This window comes from Salarias fasciatus, chromosome 14 (genome assembly GCF_902148845.1).
Source record: "Salarias fasciatus chromosome 14, fSalaFa1.1, whole genome shotgun sequence".
NCBI lineage: Eukaryota > Metazoa > Chordata > Actinopteri > Blenniiformes > Blenniidae > Salarias > Salarias fasciatus.
This window is the reverse complement of record NC_043758.1, coordinates 11,501,315-11,513,054: the sequence shown is the minus strand read 5'-3', so window position 1 is coordinate 11,513,054 and position 11,740 is coordinate 11,501,315. Positions and strand designations below refer to the sequence as shown.

Sequence of the window (11,740 nt, the reverse complement as noted above, 5' to 3'; positions counted from 1 at the left end):
AATCAGCGATTTTGAACTATGTTATTTTATGAAAATACAGATTATAAGCATCCATTTTTTTTTCAAAATATTGAATGCTGTGAATTGCCCTCTCAAGGATTCCATAGCTTGACTTTTTCCTCTTAATGGCTTTACACTTATCTGATATTTGTTCACGTTGGGACCCTCAGCCATGTCTGATGGTTGTGTTTCTGCTCCCTGACATGTGGGTGTGTTGTTTGAGACAGACAGACACCATTTGTTTTGAAGTAGCCCGACATTCAGCTTGAGATTCACGTAAGAACATTTCTGGCTGGTTCACAATGTTCAGGGAGGCATTGGGAAGTTGTGTTCATTGTCACATTTGGTTGAGGAGATGAAAACTCCAACATGCCTCACACCACCACTGCTGTTGAAGAACTCAGAAATACAAAAATCACCCGTTAAAGGGAAGCGAAGCTCGCAAGAAGCACAAAAAGGCAGAGACACAGAATACAGAGGAACACAGAAGTACAGACAGACTGACAAAACAGGGCAGACAAGAACAACCCTTCATATAACCAAGATGCCAGGTGACAGCAATCACACATCCAGACACAGGTGAAAGACATCAGAGCAGGAGTGGGAGCTAAGGAGCCTGAAGGAAGAGACACGACTGAAGTTTCACAACAAACACTGGTAAATGGTAAATGGTAAATGGTCTACACTTATATAGCGTATACTGGAGACACTCATGTGAATTTAGTTTTTGTCTCAAGATTAACAGCAGCTGTTTGAAGTTGAGTTATTTGAAGTCTCTTTAAATATGGGAAAAATTTGGAGTCATAAAATGTATTACACCCAGATAATGCACACTCACACACGCACACACACACACACACACACACACTGACGGACCAATGAGAATCAACACACTTTTTTTCAGCATCAAAAATGTGAAAAATGAAAGAAATGAACAAACATAATTTTGTGCAAATTGAATTGTGTCAAATATTGAAAAGTGTTTTCAATGTGATTCTTAAGTTAAATACAAAACCCCGAGTTAATCAGATATATTCAAAATCACACTCCACCACTAGTGGAACGCTATTGTTGGATTCACATTGAATTACTGGCTGAACATGCTCACACAAAGTGAGGCGCTGCTGTCACACCAAGAGAATCAAGACAAGCTTGTGAAAGCAACTTTATGAAACTGTGAGATGCATCACAAACTGTGAATCTATTACATTTACCTTCTTCTGTGAGAATCCATGATGTGAGGTTGGGGTAATCTCGCTAGTACTGGAGATTAAACAATGATTTAAATACAAAAAAAAAACAATGGAAAAGAAAAACCTTCAGCACAAGCACTTCACAAATTTAAACTAAAATATTTACATTTTTCTTAGGCATTTTTGACATTTTGACAAATTAAATTAATAGAATATCAGAGATAAAACAAGTTAAAATCTCACATTATCAGCACAAATGGATCAGCTGTTTTACTCTAAATGTGAATAGACAATTTATTAAAATACAGTTTTAATTTGATAAGAGGTTACTTTACGTTCTCGCTGGTCAAGATTAGTTGGTTTGAAAATGGATAGAAATTACGCTCTTAGACATTTAGATGAAAAAGCATTAACTATGACATTAACAGATTAACATTCACATTTTTAACAGTTGAGAAACGAATACTATTATTCTTATCCCTTTTAAATAAAATGTAATCAGTCCAACTCAAGAAAAGGTGTGCTTAATTTTTTTTTTTTGATGGGGGCTTGATCAAAATACTCAGGGACAGCGACAACAGTCTTCATGCTGCAGCAAGAGTGGGTCAGTCATTAAGAATCCAGCAGAAAATGTCACTTCAGACAGTCCAAGGCATCCTCCTGAGTGAGTTTCATCCAGTCCTCCGGTATCTTTGCTGGTTCCTGCCCAAATTCTTCAGCAAACCTCTCATTAAACCTTGCCAACACATACCTGCAAATTAAACAGTTTATTTGTTCAGGAGCAGATATGGACAAAAAAAAACAAAAAAAAAAAAACGTCTATTTTATATTTGAACAAAATAAATTGATTAGTAAAATAGAAAACACACATTACCTCCAGTAATCATTTGTCTTCTGGGTGTTTTGGCCCTCAGTGGAAGAGGCCCAGTTTGCATAGAAAGAATTGAGGTTGTTGCATGTCATGGATGCATCCTGGTGGTTCCTGTCGTGGTCTGAGTTTCCATCAGTCATGCTTACAGGACCCGTGATAAAGGACAGAGACGTTGGGTCATACGGCAGCATGCCTATGGGCAGGTGGAGTGAAGCCTTGTGCACCTCGTGCCCTTTGTCTTCATCACAGGGGGCTTTGCAGAAGGGGCATTGCTTATCACAGCCTCGAACCTTTTCAAACAGATGGTCTTGGGGCTGAAGTGAAAGGGAGTCAAGAAGCTGGGTGACGTCCACACTTTGGGAAAACTCCTGGACAAGATTTAATCGCATCGTAGCCAAAAACTCCATCAGATATTTAACGAAACGGTCCCATTCTGTGGTAAAACTAAAGAGGGGCCCATTTAGCAGGGTCTTGTTGACAACAACATCCCCATCTCCCTCTAAAGTCAGACACACCATCTCTAGCAGTGGCTTTGCATCAGTCAGCACCCCACTGCCTCCCTCGGTTGTTTGGCTGACTGCAGCTGCGATCTTTCCGACAACTTCTCCAAGTCGCTGTTGTCTCCATATACCTATGTTTGTTGATTCAGAGATGTGGGCCTCCACCGCCTTCTGGATCTTCCTCCGCCTACAGTTGTCAAAGGAATTCAAATACTCCAAGAAGCTTTCAAAGCTGTCTTCTTTAATCAGCTCCTCCAGTAAGCTTTTGTGGATTGCTTGTGGGGACTGATACTCTTGGGCTTTACCGAGTATCTCTTCCACAATATTTGCTCCCAGTGGCCTGTTTACAAAATCCAAAACTGTTGGTTTAAAGACCATTGACGTGAATGTTTGGGCCAACCTGTGGCATTGGTCTCTCTTCCTGAAGTTATAGATAAACTCTGCTGAGTGCATGCTCTTGGTTGCATTGATGAATGTCAATAGTTCTCTGTCCTTAGCAAAGCGGTCATGTAGTTCTTGAAAGTCATGGCTTGCAGCGTTGCAGAGATAAACTTTCAGATCCACTTCAAAAACAGATCGGATTTCCAAAGAGTTTTCCGTCAAAGCTTTTTCAACATTTTCCAGCAGTTCTGTAATGTAGCTGTCAGAGAAGTCTGCTAGTAAGCTGTGTTTATTTTCGACAAACTGATGGTATTCCTCTATGATGCTGCCCGCCAGCTGCTGAGCTTTCAATCTCTGCAGTCGGTTGTTGTCTTCAAACATGTGTTTCAATCTGCTTCGGTATCCAAAGTGTTCATCATAAACTTGGAAGCCATTGGTCTGATTTTCCCCAATGGTATCAAGCTTTTTTATGTGTTTCTGCAGCCCTCGGCTGTTTAGATTCTCTCTCAGAATATCTATCACCCTTGCAGTAATGTCATCAGTCTCTGAGGGCCTGAAGTCAAATATGGACAGTGCTTTACTCCACACAGCCTCAAATTCCTCTTCCAGCTCTGTATCTTCAAAAATGACTTTTGTTGACCTGCTTTTCTCTACCAGTGCATGTAGCACAGACTCTTGTTCTTTCTCCAATAAGGCCTGAAAGTTTTCCAACTGTGTGGAAGAACAGTGACTCTCACTGATTGTTTCTAATTTTTGTATCATCTGCTCTGTAACTCTGTCTTGGAGGTTACACATGTTGGTGAAAAAGATTGGTCTGAATGTTTCAGCATTTGCTTTGAGAGATTCATTTTCCATCAGATAGGCTTCGACTTCTGATTTCATTTTGCCCACCTCTGTTTTAACTTCCTCTGTGGCTTCACCTTTCAGTTTGCTCAAGAGCTCGTTCTGGACTGTAGCATCCAGAGCTTTCACTTTTGTGGCAACGATTTTCTGAGTTGCCCCCATGAGCCAAAACTCCATGTTATCCAGGAAGCCAGTGTTCCACTTTGAAAGCTTTGTGCACAATAAAGAAAATGCTAAAGCAATGTCAGTGTTTTGGAGACCAATGGAGAATGATTCTCCTTTTATCATATCCCAAACATCGTACAATCGTTTTATAAGGTCAGGCAAACTGGGGGCTTCAGACTTAGTAGCAGACTTCTTCAATGCTTTGAAAATATTTTCCTTAAGCTCTAGAACTGCCTCACTGTAGTGTGGATCAAGTGGTTCAGAAAGTGTCACATTTAACCAAGGCCCACTGATACATGTAGTACCACTTGGGTCCAGTGCAGCTTTGCCGATTCCAATACCATCACTCTCTGGCTGCAGCATCTCAGAAACGCGTCCTAACTGTGATGCTTGGAGGATGCTATTTATGCCAACATCCTGGACCAGTAGTTCACAAATCGGCATGGACCCACACTCTTTATTGCGGAGAAGAGCACTGACAATAACCGCAATATTTGTTTCCAGCTCGTATTCACTGTGAGAGGCAATGTTATGCAAGAGAACATCACTCAATCCGATTGCAAATGTGGCCATTGCATTGTCGTGGACCAACACATTTTCATTGTCCTGTGGGACTGAGCAGAGACCTTCGACATCAAGCAACAAAAGAAAGTCACACTCCATGTCCTCTCTGAGATTGTGAGGAAGACCAAGGAGAAGCATGTACATCCCTCTACTTGCTCTTTTCTTCCCTTCATGGAATTTCACCCCAAACAAAGCAGAAAGAGTCTCAGCATTCCTTGCGTGATGCACACCGAGGTTGGTCAACACTCGGGTTCTGCACTGATCTTTAGGCAAACGGCGTTTGAGCTCTGCAAAAACACAGCTTAGCCAGCAAGCTGGAATACTGGAAGCGTCTCCATCCATGAGTTCAAGAGGAACTCCATAGAGAAGGAGATCAGCAGCCAGGCTAGGGAGTCGCAGCACATTGTGACTGCCACTGCCAGGATTGACGTGTGTTAACTCAAAAATCAGACCCATTTCACGCAGGAAGTGCTCGAGCCCTAATGAGGATGGATCCAGTTCGAAGGGCTGTAGCTGATATTCAGAGGAAGTCTCAAGAGACGCTTGCTGTTCAAAAGTAGAATCTGCTTCTGGCATTGCTAATGTCACTTCTGGTTCATCTGGCTGTTTCCTGTCGCAGCTCACAGCATCATTTTCTTCAGACTGACAGACTTGGGTTTCTGAGCCTTGTGGATGAATTTGTTCATCACAAACTGAAGTGGTTTCCAAGATTTTTTCATTTGATGCTGCATCTAGTTCTTGCATTATGACAGGAGTGTGAATTGACTGAAGTTCTTCTTTTTCTTGTGTCTTGTCAGCAGTCGGAAGAATGTGTGGGGACTTTTTCCCTTTTTCACACTCTTCTTCAGAAACTTGGAATTCATTGCCTCCAGGTGATACATCCATTTCCTCTTCAAATGTTGAATCTGTGCAGAAACTATCAGTGTCGTCTGTGTTCCCACTGACACCATTTTTTTGTGGATTCAAATGTTCAGGTGTGTCTTCACTCCTTTCTACATGCAGATATGCAAAATGCTCCTGTGGATCATTATGTTTTGCTGTTTGCATGAGGTGAAGCTTCATCTTGAGCCAATTCAGAAAATAAGTTCTTTCGACTTTATCTGCTGTGAAAAGTGAATCGGTGAAAATCTTCATGGATGGAGTCATTTTGTAGCTCCTCAACTCAGCCAAGATATCTTTCTTTTCCTTTAGCATTTGGGAATCGATTTCCTGACCTTCCTTTTTCTGCTTACTCTCCTCTTTTTCTATTTGAGACAATCTGATCCACAAAGGTCCCTGCAATGGAAGTTGTTTCATCTTAAATTCAGACGATCCCCCATCTAAACCTTTCAAAACTTCGTCCACTGTGGTCATTGCCTTTTTACAGACTGAGCCTTCATCCACGTTAAAACCTACCTCTGCTGCTAACTGTGCTGCAGCCTCAAGGGTGACAAGTCTCACTTGATCTGGCAGCAGATTCTTCAGGCTGTTACATAGCTTATTGGCCAGCTCGTTCTCATCCAGAGATTTTCCTGAAATCACAGACCCTTCAGGCAGGCCCATGTGCTCTTCAAGATTGTGACCAACAAATCCAACAACTCGGTTTTCATTCATCTCAGAGTCTGACAGGTCAATCAGTATGAGCTTGCATGCCATATGTTTGCAGGATAAAAGAAGCTGTCTCTCCTTCTCCCTAAGATCTCCACAGAAAGCTACAACAACTGAAGATGCTTGACACAGAAGGCTGAAGCATTTCTCATGAGCACTGGCGTCACCACGTAGATTAGAGATTACCATAGGTATAGGGAGATTATCTTTGTTGATGTCTCCACTAGGCAAATACCATCCAAGTTCAACCAGGCCATTGGATAGTCTTCGGGGCAGCTGCCCTCCATCCAACCCCTTGTGGAGAAACGTTTCCCTATCAGACCTGGGCCCACTCATGATATGGTTTAGTACCTGTGACTTGGAGATCCCACAATGACCAAGCTTTATGCATGAAACCATTGGCATGCAGGTGCTTGCCAAGTCTCCCTCATGGACTTTCTTGTTGTCACCCACAGAGTGAGACAACCACTGGCTGACAACACTTCTCAAAGGCCAAAGGAGGAAGTTACTGGGTTCATCTGGATCTATGTTGGGAAGGATCAGAGGTATAGCAAACTGGCATTGTGCCATGCGCATAGTGATCTCCTGATGTAGGAAAGTGTTGGAAGACATAAACACAGCTGTCACCAGATCAAGGGGGTGGACAACAGGCTGGATTTCCTCTTCGGAACCATTGCAGTTTTCCTGAGGTGACTTATCGTCGCCGTCAACATTTTGTGGAGTTTTGCATGAAGTACTCCGAGCATCTTTGCGAAGCGCCCAAAGGCGTTGAAGGAAAGATTTTGGCAGGTCCTGAGGAGTAAGAGCAGTTTGGCTCTTCAAAGTCCAGGTACTGATGTCTAATATAGATGCAGGGTCCAGAGGTGTAGTCCAGTAGGTCTCCAGACCAAGCTTATGAAAGATCTCTGTCTGAGCATTCACCTTTAGAAGTTCTAGTTTGGGGGGAAAAAATACAAAAAAAATCTTAGTCCTGCATGTTAATACAGTTTAAGTTCCTTTAAAAATATACATGCATTGCTTTCAAGTCATCTGTATGTCTGTTATGTCATGTGATTGGACAGAGGAAATGAAAACCATTTGAAAAAGCGCCTATTTATATGTGAAAAAAACCCCTGTCTGTTGTTCTGAACGCTACATAAAACAGGACAATACTGTGTTATCTTTAAAAAAAAAATCACTTTTCTCTGCTGATAGCTAGTCATTACTTTTGAGCAAAGAGGCGCAGCAACACCTGGAAATCAAACATTATTGTTTTGCAAGCAAACCATCTCCTGCTGCCTAAACATCAGAATCGACTGTTGTTGCCACCACCCCAACTGTCACAAGAAAATACACTATGAAATTCAGCAATGCTGTGCTTCTGTGCTTCAATCCACTCGCTGTAGCTCTCAAAATTCATTTAATTTCGCTTCCAAAGCAGGAAGAGTCACAGGAGGCCACTGAAGTGATCAGCCCAATTTATTTCTGGTGTCCTTAGATAAAACTCAACTTGTTGTCAAATGTTTTCCTTGTAATATTTGTTATAAATCATGTTTACTTTAGTAGCTGAGATTTTGGGAAAACAGTTTTTAATACTGGAGAGTCGCCTGTGCTTGCAGCCCTGTGTTTTAAAGTACAGTATCCCAATTTAACAGAATAAGTGTTAAAGCTGCTTAAACCTAACATTTATGCCTACCTCTGAGCCTAAAATAATATTTACATCAATTGTTTTGGAGCTAAGAAAACATTTCTCCATTTTACAATAAGGGAGATGTAACTGAACACAAAATTCTTCACACAAAGTGCAAGATTTCAAACTTTGTTCCGTGTAGGTAACTGAGTACCAGGCAACAGTTTGATATATACTATCTATTGAGGTGAAGTTAAAATATCTAATTCAAAGTCAAATACATTTCAGAGGCATCACAGCATCTGCAGGAAAACTAAAGAAGAAAAAAATAATGGCAAATGCACATACTTTTCTTCTTGCTGCTCGGCCTCTTGGAGAGTTTCAGTGACATGATAAATCCTTCTGTGTACGCCGACTGCAGCTGAAATGAGTTCCTCTACTGTGGTCAGCCACATGAGTGAAATATCAAGTGTTGACTGGAACCCTGTGATTAAATATAAACAGCATTATTGGCATTTCATCCATCACAGCAGCCAAAAGCCTCCTCAACCTTAAACCACCAACACCACATTCTGTCTGCAGACGAGAAAATCCCCTTCACTTACAATGGATGTGTTGTCTCAAAGGAAAGTACGGTGGTGCCAGCTCTGTATGTTATCTTTCTGTAAAGCAAGTCTCCACACCCTGTTCTTTTGCTTTTCACTCTAACAATAAAATCTGATCTATTACAAAGTAAAGATGATCTGCTCGTATAATGCCTTTCCACAGACGGATCAGCAACCTGCCAGAAGGATAAAATGCACCATTTATAGTTTGATGCTGCTTTGGAGGAGCACAGTTCTGCCGATTTCCAATGCCCTCCTACAGAAAGACAGCTGAATGTCGTAAATTTGTTGTCGTAATGCTCTATTTAATTCCTAATTACAAGCTGCTCATGACAATCTGATGCAAGACGGGACTTACTGACTGCACTGCTCATGGTTCACTTTCAGCTTTCACATATTTTTTGATTAACTTTGGGATCAAGTGGCATTAAACCTTACAATTAATATCATTGAAAAGCTAGACTATTTAAAACCAACGAATACTCAGCAGGTAAAAGTAAAGAACAAGTTATTTTGCAATTTGGTTGCAAAGGTTACCACCAAATTTTCATTTCAGGCTTCATTGATCGACAGTTGAGAAGCAGTGAAACAAAGCAATGGGCAAAATAAAATTAACAGCAGTAGTATGAAGGCTTACACTTACTGAAGTAAAACTTACATAATTTGCAAAGACTTGTATCAGTTCCAAAATGCCTCTGAATGCATCCCTCCATTATTTTGACTTAATGGTATTTCATCCATTTTTTCCTCCAATCATTCCCATTTAATTCAGATTTTCTTGGCATTACCTTTTTATTACTTTCCAATTTGTTCCTTTAAACTTTTAAAGCCAAAAAGACACCATTTCTTTCCCAAATAAAAACAAAAGAAACAGAAAACAAGTTCTACCATTCTCTGGAATAAAGATGTAATCTCCTTTTTCTGTTGTACTGCTGTGTAACCCTGGACCTGGTTAACAGGGCTGACCTACTGTAAAATGCAGATTTTGGATATTTTTAAACGCTTCACTGAAAAAAAACATTCTTATCATACAGAATACCACCTAGGTGTATATTCTGAACAAAAAACTAAAGACTATCGTAAAAATCCTTTCAGAAAAAAAAATGTGGTTAAAAAAAGTCTAATATTCAACAGCATGTTTTTTAAATGTTACTAAACAATGTAGACTAATTATCAATCAATTAATCAAATTTTATTTTTGGAGCCCTTTACAAAAACCAAAAGGTACCCAAAGTGCAATTATAATGAAATAATTGGCTGTAGACTCTTTTTTGATGATACTGAAGCAGTCTTCATCAGTTATGTTGATGTGCAGATATTTAAAATAAATACATGACACTTATAATAATATCATAGTGTTCTTACCTGTTTGTTCTCATGTGTTTGCTCTGGAGAACAAGTCCTTCAAATCGCCTGAGTTTCCGGACCTTGAGAGCTCTTATACAGGTCTGCTTCGAGATAAAACACATTCCTGCTCTTCTATCTAATCCCCCAACCACAGAATGGCCATCAGTCATCCGCACACAGGCGACCAGCACAGGTGGAGACACGTAGACACGAGGGAAGAAGTGACATAAGTGTGATTGTGTAGAAATTCTTAACATGACAGATCGGACACTTTCATCTTGATAACGTTGGCGAGTGTCAGAACGCTGGCCGTGCAGCCAGGTGAGATGTTTTCACAGGCACATGCCCAAAGGATTATCTCTGGTGTGCAGGGGTCAGAGGCGAGGCTTCAGACAATGACGCACAAAAACCCTGACTCATGTGTGCTCTCCAAGATATGGGTCTATCTGATTATACTGAAGAAATAGCTGGTATGGCCTACTGATGCCGTCTATTATGCCACAATCTCATTTTGTTCAGCATTTCGAGTCATCTATACAAAAACCCCTTGACATTTTTAATTCAGTCATCTCTACTATTTTGTTTTCTACTAAAACCGGTTCAACAATTTATATTATGAAATCCATCTCCCACACTGTTACAATAGCCATTCTATTCACTTAAGCATTACTGCATCCAACAATTTGTTTTAGTTACGGATATGTTGACAAATTTGAAAATATCTGTCCATTTTTAAAATTGCTTTCTTTCTTTTCTGCAGTATTTTTTTTAATGATAAATGTACAGCATGCACATTTGGTTGTGCAATTTTGTGCATCTATTATAATTTTCAATTGTAAAAAAATTATCATCCAGCCAGACATTGACGTCTATGACGCAGGCTCTTTCTTTCTTTTAAATGCTAATTTGATTGGGTGACGCCAATTTCCACATTGTAGCATCAGTTAAACACTTAAAATTGGAAACATGTATGCATGAGAAATAAATAACACTACAAAATCAACAGGATAAATACCAAGAACCGATAATTTGATCATTCCTGACTCAGATTCATAGAGGCTGTTTAAAGCGTAAGGGCGGCCTATTAACTGTAATTAAACCACATACCTTCAACATGACATAAATACATTTCTTTGAGAGTTATTGAGAGTTTGGGGAATCCAGATGGCACAACAGCACTCTGCGATTGTTTTCCTGAACAACATCAGCATCACAAGCTGTGCGTGTGTAATCAACATGCAAGACAGTTTAACTGGAACAGACCGGGGCATTTGCATAGCAAATTATCAATACAATATTCATGGGATGTCTTCGCTTCTTTAATCCCGTGCGTCTCAATGACAACAAATGCCCCATAACTGCTGGAAAGGTGATGGCACACCTGAGGGATAAGTGTTGGGCAGAGGAAAAGATTACTGCTTCTCTATTTCTGTCGCGTAAAGCTCTTTAGCAGCCTTACCCTCGTGTGTCAGGGACTGTGAGAATAAAGTGTGCATGTGCGTTTGGACCTGATAGACTTGTGTTCGTGGACATACTCACTGCTGTGCAGGCCAAGAGCGGCCCTCGCTGTATTTAATCGCTGACCGGTTGGAGCCTTTCCTTTGTGGATTTTAAGCATCCTTCAGCAGGACTGAAGAAAGTGATCGAAAACCAAGAGGAAGATTAAGGATTAATAGAGTCACTGAAGAAATAGTGGTCAAGATGTTGATCACCATGCTAACAGCCATGTACATGATGGTCAAAGTCGTAGAATCGGTAAGATCACGTTGAGAGTTAATTCATTGATCAGCTATAAGAATTGAGCTTTTGGACATTATCAGATATCCTGTTTGTACTCCATGTGTCTTTAAGATGCATAGCATTTTAGTCTTCAGTGTGGTTTTCTCAGCATGCACCACTGTAAGTGATAAATCAACTCTTCATTCTACAAAAGTCAAATTAATATGATAAATCTAAACCATACCGACAGCTCTGCATGTGAATACTGTTCCATTCAATCATGTTTTACACTCAGCTTTCACCTTGTCTCATGCTCTCTGCTTGCTGATGTTGATATTCGTAAAGAGCATGTTTAC

At 40.4% G+C, this 11,740-nt stretch overlaps 1 protein-coding gene across 1 annotated transcript; it reads right to left on the bottom strand.

Annotated features, from left to right (window-relative positions):
• Nucleotides 1-1,223: 1,223 nt before the first annotated feature.
• On the bottom strand, nt 1,224-9,827 carry LOC115400865 (interferon-induced very large GTPase 1-like). Its single transcript, XM_030108919.1, has 4 exons — nt 9,684-9,827; nt 8,062-8,197; nt 2,068-7,036; nt 1,224-1,944 (listed from the first exon to the last, which is right to left on the bottom strand). Exons 2-4 carry the CDS (start codon nt 8,102-8,104, stop codon nt 1,827-1,829), a joined length of 5,130 nt encoding a protein of 1,709 aa, XP_029964779.1. The 5' UTR covers nt 8,105-8,197; nt 9,684-9,827; the 3' UTR covers nt 1,224-1,826.
• Nucleotides 9,828-11,740: the final 1,913 nt, after the last annotated feature.